At 47.0% G+C, this 26,376-nt stretch overlaps 2 protein-coding genes across 2 annotated transcripts; both read right to left on the reverse strand.

Annotated features, from left to right (window-relative positions):
• Window positions 1–2,486: 2,486 nt before the first annotated feature.
• DDX39B (DExD-box helicase 39B) lies at window positions 2,487–15,381 on the reverse strand. Its single transcript, XM_063122371.1, has 11 exons — window positions 15,323–15,381; window positions 11,803–12,038; window positions 11,545–11,672; window positions 11,294–11,386; window positions 9,914–10,097; window positions 8,883–9,001; window positions 6,774–6,905; window positions 5,830–5,939; window positions 5,061–5,205; window positions 4,627–4,774; window positions 2,487–3,296 (listed from the first exon to the last, which is right to left on the reverse strand). The coding sequence occupies exons 2-11, from the start codon at window positions 12,011–12,013 to the stop codon at window positions 3,280–3,282; spliced, it is 1,287 nt and encodes a 428-aa protein (XP_062978441.1). The 5' UTR covers window positions 12,014–12,038; window positions 15,323–15,381; the 3' UTR covers window positions 2,487–3,279.
• Window positions 15,382–19,032: 3,651 nt separating this feature from the next.
• ATP6V1G2 (ATPase H+ transporting V1 subunit G2) lies at window positions 19,033–25,780 on the reverse strand. Its single transcript, XM_063123520.1, has 3 exons — window positions 25,625–25,780; window positions 25,140–25,240; window positions 19,033–19,683 (listed from the first exon to the last, which is right to left on the reverse strand). Exons 1-3 carry the CDS (start codon window positions 25,704–25,706, stop codon window positions 19,510–19,512), a joined length of 357 nt encoding a protein of 118 aa, XP_062979590.1. The 5' UTR covers window positions 25,707–25,780; the 3' UTR covers window positions 19,033–19,509.
• Window positions 25,781–26,376: the final 596 nt, after the last annotated feature.

A 26,376-nucleotide genomic window follows, 5' to 3' on the forward strand; every position in this document is an offset into this window, starting at 1 on the left:
CTCATTTTCATTAACGAGGTAAAACTCCTGTTGCTATAGAAACAGTTGCTACCTTGGGGTCTTTTCCAGTTCAGGCAGAGTCCATGTTAGCCTGTTGCTATAGGCAAGTCAAAACTCCGCAATACCTTAAAACAGTGGTTCTCAACCTTCCTAATGCCGCGACCCTTTAATACAGTTCCTCATGTTGTGGTGACCCCCAACCATAAAATTATTTTCGTTCTTCTCTACACGATCCATTGTCATGGGATGGTTTGCTAATGAAAATAATACATAACAATAGCTTTAATAATACAAAAGATGATACATGACACTCAATACAGTTTCCTAAGACCATCGGAAATATGTGTTTTCCGATGGTCTTAGGTGACCCCTGTGAAAGGGTCATTCGACCCCCAAAGGGGTCCTGACCCACAGGTTGAGAACTGCTGCCTTAAAAGCTATTAATGTGGCAGCAACAGCTTCAGGTGGGACAGGATCCAAGTGCCTCCACATTACAAATTTAAAACAATTCTGAGCCTGGTCATGACCTTCATGATCGCCTTGAGTGCCATTTTTTTTGGTAGAAAGGCAGAGTGCAAAATTTTTAAAAAATGGAGAACTACTTCTGCTTAGAGGTCAATTTCTAACGCAGGAAACACAGCACCAACACAACTTCTAGCATCAAGTTACTTCTGTCCTATATTTGATCTGGTTTCCCATTCTCAATTCTCCCTACAGAGTACATGCTTTCACCAGACATACTGAGGTCACAAACACCGCCATTTCACACGAAGAGAATCAGGGGCAAGCAAACCCTGGTGATCTGAGCCACCACCTCAAATGTGTTATGACTAGACCAGACCTACCTAAATCCCCCAAATTTTTTGTCAAAGATTAAGGTAGTTCAGCCTGGTGCTGATCTTGGATTTCAACTCAGCAATATTAGTGACACTACTTGTACAACCTTGGTTCATAAGAACTTAAGAAGTGCCATGCTGGATCAGACCAAAGGTCCACCAACCAGGATGATCAGGGGTCTGGAAACAAAGCCCTGTGAAGAGACTGAAAGAACTGGGCATGTTTAGCCTGGAGAAGAGAAGATTGAGGGGAGACATGATAGCACTCTTCACATAATTAAAAGGTTGTCACACAGAGGAGGGCCAGGACCTCTTCTCGATCCTCCCAGAGTGCAGGACACGGAATAACGGGCTCAAGTTAAAGGAAGCCAGATTCCGGCTGGACATCAGGAAAAACTTCCTGTTAGAGCAGTGCAACGGTGGAATCAGTTACCTAGGGAGGTTGTGGGCTCTCCCACACTAGAGGCATTCAAGAGGCAGCTGGACAACCATCTGTCAGGCATGCTTTAGGGTGGATTCCTGCATTGAGCAGGGGGTTGGACTCGATGGCCTTGTAGGCCCCTTCCAACTCCGCTATTCTAGGATCTAGTCCAGCATTCTGTTCACAGTGGCCAACCAGCCATCGGCCAGGGATGAACAAGCAGGATGTGGTGCAACAGTACCCTCCCACCCATGTTCCCCAGCAACTGGTGCACACAGGCTTACTGCCTCGAATACTGGAAATAGCACACAACCATCAGGGCTAGTAGCTGTTGATAGCCTTCACCTCCAGGAATTAATGAGAAGTAAACTAAATGCTGTCAAAATCAAAGAGCTTTACATATCTCATAATGAATTACTGACTACACTGCGGTGTCCAGTGGTAAAACATGGATGTGGCAAAGATCTGTAGGACCCCAGAACTCCACCCTACTTTATATATGAAACTGAGTAAGAGATGGATGTTATGAGAATACCTTTCTTCCCCCTACCCAACTGGTCTCTGCTTGCTCAGTGCTTGGTTATGATCAACATGCCTGACCGATGCCAGATTCTAGAAAACTTAAAGAATGGAACAATGGCATTATGTGTGAGAGGAGAAAACAAACTCCCCCATTGGCAATGTTTTGTCCTCCCCGGAATGGAACGTCCTCAACAAGGAAATACACCTAGTAAAGCTTTGTATTTAAGCACTAGCTTGGCAGCTGTGGGGTGACCGGATCTACATGCAGGTGAGTGCATGGAATTCCATGCAGGCACATGATGAGACTAGCAGGAGGACCAAGCACTCTATCCAGTAAAGAAACCAAGCAAGCTGCCACAGGGGTGAAATTCTACATCCCAAATTTGGGGAGGAAAGGGGCAGGCTGTGACACTTGAACTTATTTACAAGGCTGTCTTAAGGGCCAATTGTGTTAACAGGATTTTTACAGCACAGAATTAAATGGTTGATTAGATTTTATCCACTCTACTGAATTTTGTCCATGTTTTTATATTGCTATTTTTTTTTATTTTCTTATACGCCTTCCGTTCCATTGAAGGGAATTCTTTTGAGCACTGTCACAGCCTCCATCGACTTTTGTATCTTCCCAACAAAACATTTGTCAAACATACTCCTCAGGAAGAGAAAGGAATTCCTATCTTAAAGAATGAAGCCACACCAGCAAAAGGTTACTCACAAGTCTAGTTTAATTAGACACTCATAAGAGCTGGGCTCCTTTATTACCAAAAAAAAATAAAATAAGAGGGTATCAAGGGGAAAGAGAACAAGCCACAGCTAAAACATTACCAATTTTTCACTACTAGTGTTCCTGCCAAGAGATACCAGCTGGGACAGGGGATTAATATTAACATGCAGACAAAATTAAAAATGAGGGGGAACACACACGTAAGAAAAACAAAACGTCTTAAAAACAGCATGAATGGGCATACAAAAGAATGTTCGTGTATTTAGCTTTCCCCCCAACAAAACATAATTTGAAATGCCAGGGATTCTCAGAGCACCGAAACTTTCCCCCCCGTTTTGTGCTTCCAATCATGGAGGCAGATCACTGGGTAGTGCTGACGTAGGGATGAACTGGAGCAATACAATAGATGAAGACCCAAAATGTTGCTGGCAGGCAGGCAGGCAGGCAGGCGGTGGAAATCCATCTGGAAGTGGGTCTCGTGTGGAGGCACCAGCATGGGACCCTCCGCGACATCTTAGGGCCAGCTAAGCAATGGGACTTTTGCCCTGAGGGCTCTCCTAGGGCTCTGGAGGTCTGCTGAGGTCAGCCCCATCTCCACTCTGCACAGCCTAGTGACAGAAGCGCTTCCATTTCTGCCAAGGGAGTGGGGTGTGTTTGTGTGTTCCAGACTGTCAGTCACCTCATTCTCCGTCAGGTGAAATTAAACGTGAAGTTTCAGGGGAGTGAAGGAGGTCAGGAATTTGAACCAAGGTCAACGTAGAGAGGCGAAGCCCCCTTTATCGGGTCTGTTCAACTGAAACAGAGACAGTGTGTTAGGCAAAAAAGCTCTGGCTGTGGGTTCAAATTTAATGTTTCTGAACAGTCTTCTCACTGCCCTTCAGACTTCTACCGAAGTAGGTGCACTGTTACCAAATTAAATGCTCTCCTGCCTAATGCCACATGGCAAACAGCAGCTCCCGCTGAGCAAGTCAGCCTGTATACCACCACTTCCTAACCTAAGTCACCCAATTTCCCCTGCTCTCCCATACAAAGCCAAGTACCATTCTACTTCACCTGCTTACAGGGTGGATAAAACAAAATTTTAAAGATGGGTTTTAACTGTCCCCACACCAGCCCAAAATTGTAACTCCTAAGTTTCCCTTAAATTTGGTTAATATTAAATAATTTAAATATATTATTTATTTATTTATTTATTACATTTCTATACCACCCAATAGCCGAAGCTCTCTGGGCGGTTCACAAAAATTAAAACCACAGTAAAACACCCAACAGTTTAAAACACAATTACGAAATACAGTATAAATATAAGCACTTTAGCCCTAGTTAATCTCTCAGCTGAATCAGTTATTATTATTATTATTTATTTATATAGCACCATCAGTGTACATGGTGCTGTACAGAGTAAAACAGTAAATAGCAAGACCCTGCCGCATAGGCTTACAATCTAATAAAATCATAATAAAACAATAAGGAGGGGAAGAGAATGCAAACAGGCACTGGGTAGGGTAAACAGGCACTGGGTATAAAGTCAGAACAAAATCAAGTTTTAAAAGCTTTAGGAAAAAGAAAAGTTTTTAGCTGAGCTTTAAAAGCTGCGGTTGAACTTGTAGTTCTCAAATGTTCTGGAAGAGCGTTCCAGGCGTAAGGGGCAGCAGAAGAAAATGGACGAAGCCGAGCAAGGGAAGCAGAGACCCTTGGGCAGGCGAGAAACATGGCATCAGAGGAGCGAAGAGCACGAAGTTACACAGAGAAGGCAAAATTGTGCAGTGTGCAGGTTCTGTATTCCATACTTAGCCTCATGAGCTGTTATGACTGCTGGCCTTTAAGAAAGGCCTTGTCTGGGAATGTTTCAAAGGCATTCCCTCTATAGGTAAAGAAAGGAAATGTGCAAAATATATGCAGTGTGACCAAGATGCAACACAATAGTGTAAATTATGCTCCTATTTAGATTTATGCCTTTCTTTAGGAAGTATAGATCAGCCTTTTTTTTCTTGGTGAATTTATCCCTACCTTCAGGCCCCAAATCCCTGCTTGGCTTCCTAACTCCACCAAGCACCACCAGCAGATGCCAGATCTACCCACCCTCACTGCAACTGCAATCAATGATTTTCTGCTGAACTCACTGTAGGAGGAGATGTCGATTTCATCAGGCAGCTCACTGATGTTCACCTCGAAGCGGTCCTGCACTTCGTTCAGGATCTTAGCGTCATTTTCATCAGACACAAAAGTGATGGCGAGACCCTTTGTGCCGAAGCGCCCAGCACGAGCCACCTGGCAAGACGACAAAGGGGAATATGGGACCTGGTGACTTTGCAGTAGTCCTAACTGGGAGCCTCAGCAAAGGGAAAGGAGACTCGGCTCCCTCTAAAGTTTAGAAGATGACCGGAAGCAAAAGGCACGAGGACAATCCCACCTGGGCCAAGGGTGCTGCTCAGGGCTTGAAGAGACATCAGAGCAAATCAGAGACTCTAGTCTGAGCAAACTCATCAGCGCAACTCTACCTTGGACTTTTCTACCCATCCCAGCTTGGACCTCTAGGCCCGTTAGCTTCACTCACCCGGTGCAGATAGGTGTCTGAATCCTCCGGCATGTCATAGTTGAAAGCTATGTTGACCCGCTCAATGTCCATGCCGCGACCAAAGAGATTAGTGGCCACCAAGATACGGCGCTGGAAATCTTTGAACTGCTGGTACCGTGACAACCTGGGAGATCAAAAAAATGTACGGTAACATCTCTTGCCTCCGAAAACCCCCACCCATTAGAAGAACACCAGAAGCCCAATTTCCCCTCACTCACTGTTCTAACACCACCGCTCTTACCGTTTAACCCATTGCTAAGTAAGCTTTGGTCCCCCTCCGACCCCCAAACCAGGCAAGGATTTGGTTCCGAAGCACTCCCCTAGGACTATCAATCTTCTCTCAAGTGCTGATCCTGACACATTAAAGGAGCTATGTGCAACACTAAAGGACCCTGTTGGTAAACTTAGGATCAGGTTTTCAAACAAGGATTTCCCCCCTGCTAGGTCCAAAAGAAGACTCCATGATCGTATCCAGGAGGAAGGTTGCATTACTTGCACCGACCATGCGCTGCACATGAATCATTTGTCAAACACTTTCTCCTACCAACAAACGGCACTTGGTAAGGTCAACTCCTGCTTGGGTCTCAGCAGCGGAGCTTCTGCAGGGGCCATTGCTCAGGGCTTTGAGAAGCATCACTGAAGGGAGTCAGAGACTCTAGTCTGAGCAAATTCATCACAGCAAATGAGCCCCTCAGATGACCACCTGGCCTCGGGCCCCACCCCTGCCACAGCCGTGGGCCCTCCTCACCTCTCCTCCTGGGGCATGCCCCTGTGAATGGCGATTGCGGGGAAATTCTGCTCCACCAGTAGCTGAGCCAGTGCTATGCAACGCTGCACAGACTTCACGAAGATGACCACCTAGACGGGGAAGGGCAGGGTCAGCCACATCGCCTCACAGCCTGGGAGTGCCAGTGGAGGGATCACACTCCGTCACCAGCGGTGGTGTGGGTGGGGCACGCATGAGCCAAAATGGAACATTTCTCCAGTGCTTAATTTTTTCCATTTCATAAATCCATTGGTAATGATGAATGGATGCCAATTGCAAATACAGTATGAGACAAGCTGGGCAGTTCCAAAGTTGTAATTAATGTTTTTTTCAGGTAATCCAGTATTCCGTTAAAAATTCTATGCAATGTTTAAATCACTTACATGAGCGTTCATTTTTGTCCCTCAAGTATTTCATGTCAAACACTTAAGGTGCATTGAGGCAAAAAAAATAACAACATGCGGTACTTCTTTAGCTTTGTTTACTAAATACAAGTAAAACGAAGAGGCTAAACTAGATTATTCTCTAGAGTAAGGGTGAGCATCTTGTGGCCCTCCGGACATTTTGGCTCACAACTCCTAACTTTCACCATTTACTATGGCCTCCTGTCCGACCCCTTCTCAAACTTTTAGAGCTTTTATGCACAGGAAGCAATGGCGGTACAACCAAACTCTTCCACAGCTGGGCTAACCCTAGCAATAGTCATTTTGTGCTGTAATTCAGGTTATAGTTAAGCTTTACTTTCAACTGTTTTTGTTCAGCCTTTGGGACTTGGATCGATAAAGCCAGTGACAGACACCCACAGAGTTCATACTTTATCAAGTCAACCCCTCTGATCTTTAAAGGTGGACTGGATTTAGCAAGGGCGGACCCCTCCTTCATTGGCAATCCCCATCCCTGAGGCAGGATCTACTTCCAGAAGGCACCTGGTTGAACTCCAGCACGTCAAGCAGGTCAAAGAGCTTGCGGTTCTTCTCGTTGTCTTTCAGTTTGACATAGTACTGCTGCAGACCGTGCAGCGTCAGCTTGGTCTCGTCATCCACGAAGATCTCCATAGGCTGAGGAGCAAACCCAGGGCCGGTTAGACCAGGGCAAGGCTGACCTGGGCTTGGAGGAAGGGAGGGAGGGAGGGAGGGATGGGGATGGACAAGAAGCACAAATGTGCACGGCAGCGTCTTTCCCCAGCACACACACAGACCCCCTAGTTCTAAAGTCCCTTAGAAAAGGTCTGAACAGCAAGGAGATGACAGCTCATCCCTTCCCCCACCAAAAAGACTCAAGCGGCCAAAATCTTCAAAGCAAAGCGTCCCGGGAAACAACATTGTCCCCACCCAGCCGAAAACTTCCCCTGCAAAGCATTCTATGAAAAAGGGTCACACTGTCACATCTTAAAAATAATTTAAAAAAGGATTCCCCTTTGGGAAGCACAGCAGCCCCAAAGGCTTCGTTGAGACCTTTTTGGAGGACTTGAATCTTTAAGAAAAGATTCACAAGCCCTCTTCCAAAAGGTTTATCTACCAATGTTGTTTTTGCTCTACCCGGAATAAAAAATCTCTCTCTCAAAGGTACCTGCAAAGGGAAGCTCTAACCACCTTCACTACGCTGCCCTTTGACCATTCCGCACGGCTTTCTTCCTAGGAGCATGCTGGAGGGAGGGGGGAGCTTCTCTGGGGCCAGGTCCCACTTCCCCTGCAATTCCCAACATGCACTATCCAGTGACCTATTGAACAAAGTATGTAGGGCAACAGCAGAAAAGGAGCTGCTTCTCCTGGCCTCCTTACAAGCATACCAGAAGCAGCTTCTGACAGGCCCATCCCTCCCCAGGAATTCTTCTTTCTGTTTGACCCAGAAGTCCTGCTATTTGCCTCACAGGGGTCACTGACTTAACCCTATACATTCCAGGATTAATTTAGCACTCCCAGAGCCACCATCTAGAGCAGGGATAGGCAACCTTGTTCTCCTTACCCCCCTGATGTTCTGGACTACAACTCCCATAAGCCCCAGCCAGCACCACAAATAGCTATGGTCTGTGTAAGTCGTAGTCCAAAACATCAGGAGGGAACCTAGTTACCTACCCCTGATCTAGCGATAACCGACTTCCACGCCTTTCCTGCCACACGACTGGATGGCTCCTTCAGGGAAAAGGTCAGCCTGCTTTCCCCTGCCACAAATCCACCCCCCTTTCCCACACGGCGCAAAGGAAGGAAAAAGGGGCAATCGAAAATGAAACGACGCGCTTTTGCCAGTTCAGAACGAAAAAAGGATAAAACTTCTCCTCCAGGTCGCCAGGCGTCGGCTCCACTGGCTGCTGCCGCTCTCTCGGATCCCTCGGGGAGTCCTTCGCCGCAGGTCTCCAGAGTGCCAGCCAGAGTGAGTGGGCAGGGAGGGGCAGGGCAAGGAGGGCAGGAACGTGGACATGCATGTGGCAAGTGTGTGCAGGTCTGCGTACACCTGATTAAAGCATGGCGGTGAAAGAGCTACACTTGCCTGGGTGTGTGTGGGCCAGGATCTTCTGAACATGGGGGTGTGTGGGCCAGGATCTTCCGAACACGCTGTTGACAGGTCGGTGGATCCCACGCTGAGGGAGTGCAGGGAAACAGGATAGCAGGGGGGCACTAGGAATTGTGCACCACCTGCCAGGTGTGAAGGCATGAGAGGATCCTTCTGGGATGGATCCCCCCACCCTGGACAAAATGTGGACGATCTCTATGCCAAGTGTGCCGGCGGGCAGAACAAGGTTATGGCGTGAATGCTCTCTAGCCCTTTTGGGAGAGGCCTGACATTCGTATTCGTGTGTGTGCGTGTGTGTGTGAATATGCTGGCTAGCGTAACCCGAATGATCTTCCGGAAGGTATGTACCCTATAAGTGCCTTAGGGGGGCTGGGGTAGGAGATGGGCAGCAGCGATGCAGCCCAATGTGCTGTAGACAGTGGTGGCGTTCTAAGCTCCGCCCCCCTGCTCCTTCCCTCGATGGGGAGGGAGGGAGGCTGGCCAGCCGGCCAGGTGGATAAAGAAGGTAGAAGGGATTTAATTACGTCTTGCATGAATCTGCGGCACACAGGGCGGATTTCCTTGCTGAGAGTGGCACTGAACATCATGACCTGCTTTTCATGTGGGGTCATGCGGAAGATCTCCTGGACATCCCGGCGCATATCTGCGGGGGGGTGGGGGGAGAGAGAAAGACCAAGTGGTTACAAACGGCAATTTGTCCTACCTTGCAAACTCAATAAGCCTTGTCTCCTCCTCCACCTGGCCACTTTCACATTAAATCATTTCTACAGTTTCGCACACTTTTAATCACTTTGCTGCTGGTCTCTCACGGCCTTCAAAGTAGGGACAGGAGTATGGGCTACATTTTAAGGGGTATGAAGCCATATCACTCCACTATTGGTTGTGTTTGCTTTAACTAAGCCATTGCTATCTCTGCTTTGAAGATCTCTATTTAATTGTAAGCTTTCCTGAGTGCTAAGGGGTGGGATTAATTTTTAAAAAACAAATGGTCTCAAAAGAGAACCTCCTCCATGCCTTCCCCGGCATGTCTACCTAAGAGAGTAGAGTTACCTTTCTCTCCAAAAAATAAATAATAATAAATCCCCCAAACTTCATCCAAGTTACAACTATTGCATTGCAGTTATTTGCTGAAAGGCACTCAGTAGGGAAAGCTACCTCCACCTGAGAATGCCATCTCCAATTGTGATCTTTACCTTTTCTGCCAGGTCAACAGGGCCACTATATTTGCTTCCTGCTCCTTGCTGAGGCGGAGCAGGATTGAGCCCCAAGGAGAAGTATAAGCTGCTTCCTTGTCCAGCCCACAGCCAACTCAAAAGCTTGTCCCCCAAAAGACCAAAGTCAAAGAAGACCTGCCAGAGGAGCCAACGGCCTGGCAAAGCAGGGGGGAAGAGGGACCCCGCCTTCTTCGCGTTCAGAAGTAGCACTGTGTTGGAAGCACAGCTTCTAACGAGGCAAAAGTCAAAGACTTGTAGCTGCCTCAAAGACTACTCAGAGAACTGGCTGTCCACCCCACAGCATCCCCACCCCACCCGAAGCACGCTCTGCCCATGCTCACCAAGCTGCTCAAGCATCTTGTCACATTCGTCCAGGATGAAGTGCTTGATGTGCTTGAGGTTGAGGCTCTTGTTGCGGGTCAAAGCCAGGATGCGGCCCGGGGTCCCCACCACAATGTGGGGGCAGTTCTTCTTCAGCACCTCCTCGTCTTTCTTGATGGACAGGCCCCCAAAGAACACCGCCACCTGGGTAGGGGGAGAGAGACAGAGCACACTCACAAACAAAGCCCAACAACCGCGGGAGGTCAATATGGAAATGGGATACGCAAAATGGTTATCAGGACATAAGGCAAGACGCAAATTCTGCAGCACTTATCAAACACAGTAAGTTGAAGCATAATTTATTTATTTATTACGTTTTCATACCGCCCAATAGCCGAAGCTCTCTGGGCGGTTCACAAAAATGAGTTTCAGCCCCAACTAGAGATGTCACATTTTTGGAAATGTTGAGGCCACAGGAAAAAAAAATGAAAAATAAGCAATACCTCTGTAGTTCAAAACATCCAGAGGATGTCAGGAAGGAATGCTTTAGGAACATAACACAGCTTTTCCGTTCCTAAAGTTATTTTATGTATAACTGTTTGCTCATAAAATTTTCATATTTTAAAACTTTTAAAAGTAAGCCCATCTAGTTAATTTGTAATTACTTTCTGAATAGATTAGAACTACATTAAATGACTGCTACAGCATCAGAAACACAGTGTTTTTAATTTCTGTGAACTGCCCAGTTACTTTGAATGGTTTTAATTTTAATTTTTGTGAACCGCCCAGAGAGCTTCAGCTATTGGGCAGTATAAAATGCAATAAATAAATAAATAGAAATTATAAAACCCAAACTGTCAAGAATGCACATTTATTGTCAAGAATGCACAATGGTGACTCTACTCGCATGTTGGGAAACGGAGTAGAAGTGTCCTTCAGTAAAATATAATTTAGATCAACAATTTTAATAAGGAATCGGGTGGGGGGGGGAGAACTATGCTGGGAAACTTACGGAGGATTAAGAATGTTTTTCCCCAGTTTCATTTTTTCCAGACATTTTACATCTCTGATCTTTCTATAAAATTGTTCTTATTACACAGTTTTTAGAAATCGTTTTTTGGAGGCAGTAAAGGCTGGATAAAAATATATAAATACTTTATCTTAAATTCTAAAAGAAATTATTTCATAATCCAAAGCTGTTCAATTTTCCAAAATATTAAAAACAGTCCTCAGAAAAACAACGGTTTGCCTCCCCCTTTTCCTCCCCAGCTCTAGCCCCAACCTGTCAAATCATCCAACCCTTTATCACAATTCCCTAGATACTGTTCGCTCTCATGCTGACGAAGAGTTGTGCAGACACTTGTTGAGGAGAGGACACAAACAGCTCACTGGGCTCTCACCTTGACACTGGGCATGTACTTGGAGAAGCGCTCATACTCCTTGCTGATCTGAAAGGCCAGCTCACGGGTGTGACACATCACCAGCACAGACACCTGTCAGGGAGAGTGGAAATCACTTTATTTCTCCTGCCACCCAAGCTAACACTCATGCAAGTCCATTTACCTGGCAGAATTTCATGCTTCCTCCCCAACCACCAACCCAGCCACCCTTTTGAAAATCATCATCATCATCTGTTCTTTCCCACACATACCTGTCCCGTGACTGGCTCCAACTGCTGAAGTGTAGCAAGAACAAAAACGGCAGTCTTGCCCATGCCAGATTTCGCCTGGCACAGGACATCCATGCCCAAGATTGCCTGCGGGATACACTCGTGTTGCACTGCATGGAAAATGAAAATGCAATGAGTGTTTCCTGGTACTGCAATGATCCCAGAAGCCCTGGCTTTCAGCTCTTCACCAATTTCCCGAACTCTCCCCACCAGCTTCTCGCAAGGCTTATCTGCGCTCACCTTCTGAGGGGTGCTCAAAGCCACAATCAACAATGGCACGTAAGAGCTCTGGTTTTAACAGGAAATCACGGAAGCCAGAACTGTGGATTGAGACATACGATCCCTTGACGTCTTTCTTAGATGGAACGTCAACTCCATCTCCAGCTGCCTGGTTTTCCACCTCATCGTCCTCATAATCCAGCAGCTCATTGTCAACATCGTTCTCAGTCATGGTGATGCCTCTCTCTCTCTAAAAACTGAGACCAAGATTCATGTGAAACTGGAGCCAAAGCATTCTAGAGGAGCAAACCCTGGCCACTGTCCTGATGCAAGAGGACCAGATAGACCAAAGTGGTGCACATTTCAAATAGATTAGAACTTGTTATTGCTTTAGAAGTTAGAGTGGTATTGTGTCAGTCTGTTGGAGCAAGACGAACAACAATCCTTTTGACATCTTAAAGACTAACAAGATAATATAGCATCTAGGAGGACATCACAAACCTGATGAAGAGGACTCCTGGATCCCTGCAATGAGCAAAGGGTTGGACTCAATGGCCTTATAGGCCCCTTCCAACTCTACTATTCTATGATTCTATGACTCTAATCTTATATTATGCCACAATATAAGTGTCAGCCTGGCCCTGTTCTGAAGACATCTTAAACCACAACTTTAACGATGGAGAATAAGGCAAAAAGCCTTATTTGTGTGGTTAAAGCCATGGTTTACTGTGTCTTCTGAACAGGGGCCCTTTAAGACGCTGAAAGACCCTTTGCAGTCTAAACTGTTGTGTGCACTATCAGAACAGGACTTTCTGTGGCTCTTGCTCTTGCAAAAGTGCTTCTGCCTATCACAGCTAGAATATATTGCATTCTAAAGAGGTAAAATTCAGTGCAAAACACAGACCCTCACATAATGACTTGACGTGATCCCCCTTACAAGAAACACACTGCCCATAAAGAACACGTGCAGTAAAGGAATGGATACCCTCATGGACAGCACTTGAAGAGCCTGGGTTGTGCTGCCCCAAAATAAGCTGACACTTTTAGACGTTACTAACAAACTTATTATGGAATAGGCTTTCATGGACTGGAGTTCATTACAGCAAAATCATATTTTTTTTTAGTTTGTAAGGGTACAATCCATTTAGGGTGCAATCCTAAGTATGTTTAGACAGAAAAAAGTCCTGCAACTCCCAGCAATCCCGAGCAGACATGGGAAACATAGGTTTTTTCTGTCTTAACATGCACAGGATTGAGCCCTAAGTGGCTTTACTGTCATATACTCTCCTCTCTCATCTCACACTATTGCCCCGCTCGTGCTCTTCGCTCCTCTGATGCCATGTTTCTCGCCTGCCCAAGGGCCTCTACTTCCCTTGCTCGGCTCCGTCCATTTTCTTCCGCTGCCCCTTACGCCTGGAACGCTCTTCCAGAACATTTGAGAACTACAACTTCAATCGCAGCTTTTAAAGCTCAGCTAAAAACTTTTCTTTTTCCTAAAGCTTTTAAAACTTGATGTTGTGCAGACTTTATACTGTTAGTTTTACCCTACCCTGTGCCTGCTTACCCTACCCTGTGCCTGTTTGCATTCTCTTCCCCTCCTTATTGTTTTACTATGATTTTATTAGATTGTAAGCCTATGCGGCAGAGTCTTGCTATTTACTGTTTTACTCTGTACAGCACCATGTACATTGATGGTGCTATATAAATAAATAATAATAATAAATAATAATAATATAATCCATGAATTGGGGCCCCAGCAGATACACCCAATAATCTAATTCCAATGCAGCAATGTTTGGGGTGGGGGAGAATGACCAATAAAGGTCATGTGAGCTGGTCTGGTGTACAGGTTAGAGTGCTGCACTTAGGTTAACATTCCCCACTCAGTCATGAAATTAAACTGAGTGCTTCGGCCATTGGGCGGTATAAAAGCGTAAATTCTGGTTCCTACAAGATATGCAGTTCTAGGCGTGCATCTCTAACCCAGCCACTCTAAGCAAGCATCTCAACAGTGAGAAAATGGGTTCAGGGAGGCAGGTCTGAACCAACATTTTCACACTTCCAAATCCATGCAGGCGCAAGACTGCTTTTTAAGCCACTGGGACTAACATCCTGCCAGCAATAGGGGATAGAATAAGGTATCAGTGTTGTAAAATGACATTTCACATTCACTATCAAGAATTTCTCATTCCTGAGTACCCCTCTCTAGCACATTTGGGAGGTGAGGAGGAGATTCAGAAATAGCAATCCAAAAATCCTCCTACAACCATCTCAGTCACCAACATTTAAAGTTATGAGTGGCATTTCTTCTCTACACTTCCTCAGGTTTTCCTGTGGATTTCCTTCTTTTTCACCAAGTAAGTTTCAAGACTGAAAGGAGATTTGAACCTGGTTTTCCCTGGTCTTACCCTATAAATCAACGGCGGGGGGGGGGGGGGGGGGGAAGAGAAATGAACTTGTTTATTTTATCACTATGAATTTCTTGGCAACTTTCCCCGGCAATGTAGATCTGTGCATCCACCTAACTTTGAGAAATGCACTCCATGTAGGCATCATGGATGAAGACGTTACACCCACTCGTCCTGTCCTTACCATTCAAAGGGCAATAAAGAACAGATGCAGAGAAAAAGGGAGGAAGACAGCTTAGTGAAGACTACAACAGATACAGCAAATTAATCCCAGAATCCACCACCTAACATCATATGTTTCCTTTTTGTGGGCCAAACTAACAGCAACATTTTTTTTAAATTAAAAAAAAACCGACAGCTTTCTTACTTCAGCCTATCATTCGTTGCTTTCCCTCAGCTCTATTTCCACCCATAATAGCCAAACCTCATAACCCAAATTATACTTTTAAATCATTACAAACTGTAGTCTACACCTAGAACCCCACCCCCAAATAACAGGCTATAATATAAGTAAAACCTTTTAAGAACTAAATTGCAAAACCTCACGGGGAATGGAGCAAACCGTTTGGACTAACCCTCAATAACGATGCACTACGCAACAGTATTTGCCCTAAGAGAGCCCCCCAGCCCCCCCCCCACCAAAGTACCGTATGTCCCCATATTATTATTATAATTATTTTTACAATACATCAGAGAAGGCCCTGCTGGGAGGACGGAAGGGGGGGCGGGGTAGAGACAACAGAAATAAAGCCATTCTGTGTGTAATTTCTCCACCCCTTTCTGGCTCACGAGGAACACAAGCGGCTCCTCTCTCGAAATGCCCAGGCGTGCAGAGCCCAGTAAAGAGCACACGGCCGATGTTTCTCGATTCCAAAGCGTTCAAGGAGAGCCAAGCGGCGCGCAAAGAAAGGCGCCATCTTGAATTCTACGGCTCCATACTACAATGGCAGGAAAGGAGGCCACCCCCCCACCCCTTATTCCAATTTAATTTTTGAGCATCTGGGCGGGAAAATTATCCCCCCCAAACGAACCAACGGATAGAGAATCGCTTAGACAAACTATATTCATCCCAATACGGGGCGGATGACTAAACAGAATACCGATAGAGGTGCGATTATCGGGGAGCATCTTACCTCTAGCAAAGGGGAGGAGCTCGACGACTACGCTGCGCGGCGACCACAGTAGCGAGTGAACAACTTCCGGCAAGCGAGGAGCGCAGCGGAAGTCCCAAGAGGGGCCTGCTGTGAGGACCCCGCGGCTTTCTCGACAGGTTTGTCAATCTCAGAGCCTAATTCTTACTATATATATATAAATAATAGAGATACATATCTTTGAACTCAGATTTTAAAAAGATAATATGTAGAAATCAAATCGTTCACGAAGCATTCGTTCAGAATATTCAGCTGTGAAAGATATTTGGTCAGGCGTTTGCAGTGGTCACCCACTGGGAGAAATTTAGCGCAGGCCTAGGTTTGGTCCCTGAGGCCTAGCCTCAATTGAGGAAGGGGGATCTACACTACTGCTTTAAAGCGCTTTATAACAGTGTTGACAACTGTTGGGGCCCAGGACACACTGCATGTACAGTTTTCAAAACGTTTTCAAAGTGCTTTAAAGCGCTTTTAAAGCAGTAGTGTAGGCTTGGGAGAAATGTTGCGTTGCGGATGGTTTGTTTTCACATAGGGGCTCTACGGGTTTTTCACAGCCACGTGTGACAAATTCAACAGGAGCTGTACACACACAGTGTGCTTTATTTATTTATTCCATTTGTATACCGCCCCATAGCAGAAGCTCTCTGGGCGGTTCACATAAGATAAAACACTTAAAAACAATATTCAACGATTAAAAACAAGCAAAATACACATACATTTAAAACCACTATAACAACTTTTAAAAAAAGTGGCAGCCAACATCTCTTCCTAAGATGGCAGCCTGAAATGGACAAAAGAAATAGCATGCTTTTCCTAAAGAGAAAAACCTTCAGCTACTACATTTCTACATTGGGCTAATGGAGCAGGCAGGAAGGGCCCTATAAAAAAAAAAAAGTTCCCGCAATTATTTTCTTCCCGTTCACACAGTCCTTTGGCTTTTGTGGGCAGTCATTTTTTGGCATTATGCAAGACTTACGTCCCAGCTTTAAATCTCACAAGTATGAACTCAGAAGATCTGCCTCTATCTCTCACCCACCTATTACTAATATTGCGTTGATGGTGATAATTACACAGAGTTGTTTCCAGTATGGCCTTTGTGATGTATAAGCCTTAAGGTTGTTATACTTTAAATGTTGTAGTATAAGTTGTTGTCACCAACATTTGACTGCATCTGATCACTGTCTGTCAATGGTTGTATTATGGCATTTTCTTAAGAGTAGCACCTAGTCTTATCAGTATAAGCTGTAACTGAATTTCAAAGACCTAGAGCTGGCACTGTTTGCTACCACAAGATGCATTGATGGCCACCGATTTGGATGGCTTTAAAAGAGGGTTAGAGAAATTCAGGGGGAATACTAGCTACTAGCCCTGATGAACTCCAGTAGCAGAGGCAGTATGCCTATTTACACTAGCTGCTGGAGAACACAACCAGGAGGGTGCTATTACACTCATGTCCTGTTTGGGGGTTTCTGATAGGCAGACGTTTGGCCTCTGTGTGAACAGAAAGCTGGCAGACATGGACCCTTGGTTTGATCCAGCAAGGCCCTTCTGGTATTCTGTGTTCTAATAATAATAATAAAAACTTTTTTAAAATGCAGTCAACTCAAACCAGAGACAGGGTATTGTTGCAATAATTTAAACTGCATACGAAGAGGATGAATGTTCTTTTGGTTAAATATATACCAGAACAAATTTAATTGTCCTGTAAAGTCGTATTGACCTTCCAGTTCAGTATATGCAGTTTGTACTATACAATTGAGAACAAATCATGCCTGCCTCAGCTTACAATCCTATACTCAAGATCCAAAGGTGGAAACCTCCACAAAACTGGCAGATTTTGAGACACGCTGCCAGCAGGACAGATACTTTGGCAGAACTCCCCCCAATATACCAGCAGGAAATTCCACCAGTGGAGCAGGAGTCATGGGGGAAACACTGTTTTGGAATACGGCACACAAAGGGAGAGAAGAGAGGCCACTGAATATGTAGCAGAGCACATACAGCCCTCCTGGGCCAAGGGTTAAATACCCTCACAGAGAGGGAAAGACTCAACAAGGGGAGCCACAACCACACACCAAGAGCAATATGTCCAATGGCTCGCTGCACAGGGCAGTTACGTAGAGTGGAGTGAGGGCTGTTGGGTGTTTTGTGTCTGAACCGCCAAGGTGAGGTTCCCATAAAGGTTTTGGCCAGACAGGCAGGGCCGGCCCTACCATAAGACAGAAGGAGGCAGTCTCCTCAGGCGGCAGACGTTGAGGAAAGCAGCAAAGTATTGCAAGAGAGACCTGAGTATTGTGAAGCCTGTTCTGTGCCCTCTACCTTACCTGCTGCTTTCAGATGCAATGAAGGATGCCATCCCACCATTAATGTTGAAGACAGATTAATCTGCCAGTCCACTCTACATTTGTAGGTGGAATGGAAGGGGCGTCATCTTGGGTTTTTTTACTTCAGGCAAGTTGGAATTCGACGGCAATCAGTTTGAAGTCCTGCACTTCGTTACAAAAATTAACAAATGAGAATCATAGAATCATAGTAGAGTTGGAAGGGGCCTATAAGGCCATTGATGTAGGAATCCACCCTAAAGCATCCCCGACAGATAGTTGCCCAGCTGCCTCTTGAAGGCCTCTAGTGTGGGAGAGCCCACAACCTCCCTAGGTAACTGGTTCCATTGCCGTACTGCTCTAACAGTCAGGAAGTTTTTCTTGATGTCCAGCCGGAATCTGGCTTCCTGTCACTTGAGCCCATTATTCCGTGTCCTGCACTCTGGGAGGATTGAGAAGAGATCCTGGTCTCTTCTGTGTGACAACCTCTTAAGTACTTGAAGAGTGCTCTCATGTCTCCCCTCAATCTCCTCTTCTCCAGGCTAAAGATGCCCAGTTGTTTCAGTCTCTCTTCGTAGGGCATTTTTTCCAGACCCCTGATCATCCTGGTTGCCCTCAAATGCACATGTATAGAATGGGAAGGACCTGGCTTGGCAACAGTCCATGTGAAAATAATCTGTGCCTTAAAGTGCAACCCTATGCATGTTTAGACAGAAAAAACTTCTACAACTCCCAGCATTCCCCAGCTAGCATTGAGAATAACGATAAACCTCTGTCTCGAAGCATCTGAAGATAGAAGGGGGTTTGGTAAAATACCAGCTTCACTTTTCAAACTGTTGGATCCCACTCATTTCATAGAGAAATTCGCTCCACCGTTGAATAAAAACTACCTTTTCTCCATTTTTAATCACATGTCACCTTTTATTAATGATATTGAGAAGTGACTATTGAAATGTCAAGTTGTAGATAAATACATTTTGAGGGTGGGCAGGAAGGATTCAGCACGGAGTATTGGGGTACAATGACAGCAGAGCAAAGAGAAGGAGCCAATGTTTCAACACACACAGACACACCAGCAGGAAAATTGGGGGCGCACCTGGAACCCCACTTTCCTAGACCTACCCCTTCATGCCATGGGGTGGGTGGAGCAATACGGACAGAAGAATCCGGAATTGTGATGTGAAAGGAATAGACCCATTTTGTAGGGATCTGCTATGCAGCCTTCCTCAACCTGGGGTGCTCCAGATGTGTTGGACTACAACTCCCAGAATGCCCCAGCCAGCTGCTGGCTGGGGCATTCTGGGAGATGCAGTTCAACACATCTGGAGCACCCCAGGTTGAGGAAGGCTGTGCTATGGGGACCTTACTGCAGAGAGACGGGGCTGGATGGAGACAGGTCTGTAGATGCAGATTTAAAGCTGGGACATGTCATTTTAGGGAAAGTGCTGAGAGCATTCATAATAGTTGTGGAGTCAATTCCTCTCCCCCTTCTTCCCCCTGCAAATTTGGGAAGAATGAAGTGTTAATACCATCAAATGAGATTCAGAGTCTTGATATGGAATATGACAAAGTACTAAAAATAATTGGCGGGGAAATTCTGGGACCACAGGAAGTTATTAATTGTTATTTTTTATTTACATACCACTTACCATATCTAAAATACATCTCTAAGTGGTTTAGATCTGTAGTTAGATTTATAGGATTCTGAGGAGTTTTAGAGAGAGATGGGGGAGCTGAGATTCTGGGGGATATAAAGCTAAATCTTTAGGGCTCAGGGATTTGTGGAGGCTGTAGGCCAATAAGGTCCCCTAGGCAACCAAGTGGCAACTCCAGGCTGGGTCAATGGGTCGCCTAGACAGCCGCACGGTAATTGGGGTGTATTTGGGGGCGGACATCCCAAACAATGGTAAGAAGTTGACGAAGGACCCGATCCTTGCCCCGGGCTTGTCCTCCATGCATCGCCTGCAGTTTCTTGCGTGTCTGGGCTTCCACCTCAGCAGACAGGTTCCCTTGCGAGCCCAGCGCCTGGGGAAGGAAAGTGCGAGGTTATTTCGAAATTATGATAGCCAAGGACTTCGAACACACACAAAGCACCAGGTGGAAGGCACTTGGCGCCACACTTTGCGGCGCACATAGGAGATATCATACTACTGTACCTGCAAGATCTCCAACCAGCCAACCAGCAGCAAATTGTAAAATACATTTTAATTACTTTTTAATATGTGCCTGGGGAGCTCTGGGGGATACGGGGATGCCCACATAACTGTGGTCATGGGTAGGGGGAGGTATGGTGCTAGGGGAGGAACAGGCCAGATGAGGAGAAGAGGGGATAGATTCCTTACAGCTATTCCCTCTTCTGGTTCCTACCCCAACCGGATAGTTCCTGGTGGCCATATCAGCTTGCTCTCGGGTCTGGTGGTGCTGCTGCTGAACACCAGGTCAGTCCAGAATAAAATCTCCCTCATCCATGATTTGATTGTGGATGAGGGGGCTGACCTGGTATGCATCACTGAGTCCTGGGTGGGTGAACTGGGTGGGGTTGCTCTCACCCAGCTCTGCCCTCCTGGGTACTCGGTGCAGCACCAGCACAGACTCGAGGGCCGGGGAGGGGGGGTTGCCGTGGTCTATAGGAATACAATCTCCCTCTCTAGGCTTCCTGTTCAGTCGAGTGCTGGTCTGGAGTGTTTGTACTGTGTGTTGGGTACTCGAGACAGATTAGGGATTCTGCTGGTGTACCGTCCACCCCGCTGCCCAACAGTCTCCCTGCCTGAGCTGACGGAGGTTGTCTCGGACCTGGTGTTGAGGACCCCCAGGATGGTGGTTCTGGGGGATCTCAACTTCCATGCCGAGGCTGCTGTATCCGGAGCGGCTCAGGACTTCATGGCTGCCATGACAACCATGGGGCTGTCTCAACATGTCATCGGCCCAACACATGCAAAGGGACACACACTTGATCTGGTTTTCTCGACTGGACAGGAGGATGGTGATCTGGAAGTGGGGGAACTAACATCTACCCCCTTGTCATGGTCGGATCACTTCCTACTGAGGTTTAGACTCTCAGCGGCCTTTCCCCTCTGCAAGGGTGGGGGGCCTATTAAAATGGTCCGCCCCCGGAGGCTAATGGACTCCGATGGATTCCAGAGGGCTCTGGGGGATTTTCCTGCTGATATGGCCGGTGCTCCTGTCGAAGCCCAGGTCGCTCTGTGGAATGCAGAGATGACTCGGGCGGTTGACACGATCGCGCCCAAGCGTCCTCTCCCTCTGAGCAGAGCCCAGTCAGCTCCTTGGTATACATCTGAGCTGAGGGCGATGAAGCAAGAGGGGAGACGGCTAGAACGCAGGTGGAGGAAAACTCGTGCTGGGTCTGATCGAACACGGGCTAGAGCTCACTATCGAGCCTACTCTGTGGCGGTGAGGGTGGCAAAGAGGCAGTTCTTTTCCACCAGCATTGCGTCTTCTCGGTGTCGTCCGGCGGAGCTTTTCCAAGTGGTTCGTGGCCTGTTACACTCTGGGCCAGGGCGTGAGATAGTTGAACCCTCGGTAGCACGCTGTGACGAGTTTGCACGGCACTTTGAAGATAAAGTCGCTCAGATTCGTCATGAATTGGACACCACACTTAATGCAGCACCACTAGTAGAGGCGTTCAGAGCGCCGTCCGGCTCAGTTTTATTGGATGAGTTTCAGTTATTGAGGCCCGAGGATGTGGACAAGGTGCTTGGCCAAGTCCGGTCGACCACCTGTGTGCTTGACCCTTGCCCCTCGTGGCTCATTACATCAAATAAGGAGGGGATCGCCGGCTGGGTCCAGGAGGTTGTAAATGCCTCCTTGAGAGAGGGAGTGGTGCCGGCCTCTTTAAAAGAGGCGGTAATTAGACCACTCCTGAAGAAGCCTAATCTGGACCCGGAAGATGTAAACAACTACAGGCCGGTGGCTAATATCCCTTTCCTGGGCAAGGTGCTTGAGCGGGTGGTTGCAGGACAACTCCAGGCACTCTTGAATGAAACGGATTATCTAGATCCATTTCAATCGGGTTTCAGGCCTGGTTTTGGAGCGGAAACTGCCTTGGTCGCCCTGTGGGATGACCTCTGTCGGGAGAGAGACAGGGGGAGTGCGACCCTGTTGGTTCTCCTGGACCTCTCAGCGGCCTTCGATACCATCGACCATGGTATCCTTCTGGATAGGTTGTCTGAACTGGGAGTTGGAGGTACTGCGTTGCAGTGGTTCCGCTCCTACTTGGATGGCCGATTCCAGAAGGTGGTGCTGGGGGATTATTGCTCTGTGCCGTGGCTCCTAAGCCATGGGGTTCCGCAGGGCTCTATTTTATCCCCTATGCTGTTTAACATATACATGAAGCCGCTGGGGGAGGTTATCCGGAGATGTGGACTGAGGTGTCATCAATATGCGGATGACACCCAGCTCTACCTTTCCTTTTCATCAAACCCAGGTGAGGCAGTGACTGTTCTGAACCAGTGCCTGGGCATGGTAATGGACTGGATGAGGGCTAACAAACTGAGACTCAATCCAGACAAGACGGAGGTACTGTTAGCGGGTGGTTCATTTGTCCGGCGAGGTGATGTTTGCCCTGTCCTGGACGGGGTTGCACTCTCCCTAAAGGATCGGGTCCGTAGTTTGGGGGTGCTCTTCGATCCAGAACTGTCACTTGAGGCACAGGTGAACTCAGTGGCAAAGAGCACCTTTTATCAGCTTAGGCTGATATACCAACTGCGCCCTTATCTGGACAGTGATAGCCTAGCTACTGTTATCCATGCTCTGATAACCTCTCGTTTGGATTACTGCAATGCGTTATACGTGGAGCTGCCTTTGAAAACGGTCCGGAAGCTTCAGCTGGTACAAAACAGGGCAGCCCGTTTACTAACAGGGACTGGCTGGCGAGATCACATTACGCCAGTCCTTTTACAACTTCATTGGCTGCCAGTCCAGGTCCGGGCCCGATTCAAAGTGCTGGTATTGACATTTAAAGCCCTAAACGGTTTGGGGCCAGGTTATTTGAAGGAACGCCTCCTCCCATATGTACCTACCCGGACCTTAAGATCATCTACAGGGGCCCTTCTCCGTGAGCCCCTGCCAAAGGAAGTGAGGCAGGTGGCTACTAGGAGGAGGGCTTTCTCCGCTGTGGCACCCCGGTTGTGGAATGAGCTCCCCAGAGAGGTCCGCCTGGCGCCTACACTGTACTCCTTTCGTCGCCAGCTGAAGACCTTTTTATTCACTCAGTATTTTAACACTTAATTTTAACTTAAATTTAAATTATACTGTTTTAACTCTGTATTTTAACCTTATATCAATTTTGCTGCGTGGTTTTATCCTGGTTGTGCTTTTTATATTGTATTTTGTATTTGTATTTTTAACTTGTTGGTTGTTTTATGATGATTTTAATTTTCGTGAACCGCCCAGAGAGCTTCGGCTATTGGGCGGTATAAAAATGTAATAAATAAATAAATAAATAAAATAAAGGAAGCCTATCTTGAAATTATGGCAGGTGTCCAAAATTACTGTGTGCTTTCTCAAAATTTCGTTTCCAGAGTAAAGGAAAGTCCACATATTAAAAGTCTGCATCATTCACAAATTAACATTTTAGCACTGGGGCATAGGATGCTTTTAGTTGTGATGGCTGTTACGGAATCACCATGGTCATAGCGACACACCGTTAAATAGAGGTCACTGGGGAGGACAGGCGGTGGGGGAGTGCAATGGCAGAAAAGGACTATTGCCTTCTCACCCTCCTTGTAAGCTTCCCAGAGGCATCTGGTTGGCCATTGTGAAGAGGAGGATGCTGGACTACATAGGCCTTTGGCCTGATCTGGAGTAGGGTGACCATATCAAAAGGAGGACAGGGCTCCGGTATCTTTTGCAGTTGTATAGAAAAGGGAATTTCAGCAGGTGTCATTTGTATGCCTGCAGCACCCGGTGAAATTCCCTCTTCATCACAACAGTTAAAGCTGCAGGAGCCCTGCCCTCTTTTGTATCTGGGCTCCTGCATCTTTAACTGTTGTGATGAAGAGGGAATTTCACCAGGTGCTGCATGCATACAAATGACACCTGCTGAAATTGCCTTTTCTATACAACTGTTAAAGGTACAGGAGCCCTGTCCTCCTTTTCACATGGTCACCCTAATGTAGTAGGGCTCTGGGATTACCCTAAATCAGAGATGGGGAACTCTTTTTCTATCAAGGGCCCACTCTGGGGTTTGGATAACTACTGTCCAGTTGCAAATATTCCCTTTTGGCCAAGGTTCTTGAGAATCTTAAATCCATAGCTTATGTCTTGGGCAGGCCCCAAGCCTTCACTTTGTCAAAAAGAGCCCCAGCCTGACAGCCAAATTTCCAAAACTCACCATGCTGGCCCATGGTGTAGTGTTACATTTTGAAGGGCAGGCACTCATCATGGCACTCGTCATGGCTACATCCCCAAGCCCAAAAAAAGCCCAGGCAGTTGTGTTGATCCATATCAACAAACCAGTTCTAGCAGTTTTCATCACTACCAGGAGCTGGTCTTTTGTGAAGCTTAAATGCCCAGTCAAGACCAAGCTGCCTCAATATAGTTTGAATTACAACAGGGAACAATATGTTCTTGCTGGGAAAATTTATCTCCACCCACCACATCTACTGGCTGGGTTCACACAACATACTAACATACTAATCTACTCAGTGGTTGAACCATGGGTTGTTGCGGAACTGTGGGTTATTGTGTTGTCTGAACGCAGGGTGGGTTATGTCTGAATGCAACACCTTTTCCACAGGGTGGCTTGTTAACCATGCAGTGTGGCTTAGCCACCCTAAACAACCCAACAGCAAAGCATGGGTTCTCAAGATGGATTGTTCGAGAAAAATAAGCCACACTGCATGGTTAACAAGCCACTCCGTGTTCAGACAACATGAAAACCCACTGTACAACAACAACCCGCATTCAACCACTGAGTGTGGGCTAGTGTGTTGTGTGAACCCAGTCACTGTAACGATTGCAACTAAGCTCAGAGGGGACAGAGAAGTCTGAGGGAGCGGAGATGGCAGATGACATCAGTGGGACTGCTTATAAACAAGTGCTGGCTCTGCATCCCTGTGATCCCTGGCTCCCCTACACTACTGATGCTAGCTGGGAATTATGGGATTTGCGGTCCAACACATTTGCAGGGCACCAGGTTGGGAAAGACTGTACTAACCAAAAAGAAAGTAATGAAGGCTTGCCATATATACCATCACCCTCTCCACAGGCCTCTGGGCCACCCATTTTTCTACTCCACTCCAAAATTCCCATCATGCCTCTTTAAACATCTCCCAAGAAATCCGTCATATCCCCCCTTGCCAATGCTGCCAATCTTTTCCGATTCCTCCTCCTGAGACCCATCCTCCATTTTCTATACACACACACACACACACACACACACACACACACACACACACACACACACACCAGGGAACCATAACACACCCCTTGAGGACACGACTCCCCACCCCCAATCTCACCGCCTGCTGCTTCTGCTGGAACTCTCTCTCACGCTCCAAGCGGTATTGCTCAATTTCAGCCTGGGCTTCTTCCTTGGCCTGCTTCAGCCGCCTTGCCTTGCCTGCGAAGGGGGTTGGGGAGAGACACATAGAAGGACAAGATGGAGAGAGAGCCCCTTTCCAGACCCTTTTTAGAGAGAGAGAGGAAAATGCCCGAGCCCTCACATGTGTGCCAGATCACATCAACGCTGACAAATAGTACACTGTCAAAAGAAGAGGAGGAGGACCTTAATGAACATTTAGCCCCTGGGCCTGAGTCATGGAAAGCCCTGGCCCTGTCAAGACCTTTTCAATGTATCCCCACTTCCCAGGGAATCCTAGTTCTAAGCCATTCCCCTCTCCAATAACCCATTCCACCGGAGCACTGAGACATCATTTCCCCAGCTCCCACCCCTCCCAACTCTCTTGTGCCAGGACCTTCCCTGGGAAACAGAGCCCTGCCTCACGTTTTCGAGCCTCTGCCACCTTCTCGGCAGCCCTCTTCTCCGCCTGCAGCAGCTGCTGAATTCCCTGGGTTTGGCTGGCCATGGTTCCCTAGCAATGATGCTCAAGCCTGCTGATCCTCCTGCATCCACTCAACCGGGTACCATATCCTAGCAAGGCAGCCCAAGGTCCTAGTGCCCCCTAGATTTCCTTCTGTTCTGCCAGTGCTTCTTAGTGCTTATTTGCTATTGGTGGGCAGATGCAATGGAGTACAGGGCTTCTTTACTGTGCCTTTAATAGTTGCATAGGAATCTATTTAGATGGATGGATGGATGGATGGATGGATGGATGGATGGGAGACATGATAGCACTCTTCAAATACTTAAAAGGTTGTCACACAGAGGAGGGCCAGGATCTCTTCTCGATCCTCCAAGAGTGCAGGACACGGAATAACAGGCTCAAGTTAAAGGAAGCCAGATTCCAGCTGGACATCAGGAAAAACTTCCTGACTGTTAGAGCAGTACGGCAATGGAATCAGTGACCTAGGGAGGTTGTGGGCTCTCCCACACTAGAGGCCTTCAAGAGGCAGCTGGACAACCATCTGTCAGGGATGCTTTAGTGTGGGTTTCTGCATTGAGCAGGGGGTTGGACTCGATGGCCTTATAGGCCCCTTCCAACTCTACTATTCTATGATTCTAGGATGGATAGATGGATGGATGGATGGATGGATGGATGGCACAGCTTGTTGTGTCAGAGGGCAGAGTCGCAAGGACGA

Source organism: Elgaria multicarinata, chromosome 3 (assembly GCF_023053635.1).
Source record: "Elgaria multicarinata webbii isolate HBS135686 ecotype San Diego chromosome 3, rElgMul1.1.pri, whole genome shotgun sequence".
NCBI classification, from domain to species: Eukaryota; Metazoa; Chordata; class Lepidosauria; order Squamata; family Anguidae; genus Elgaria; species Elgaria multicarinata.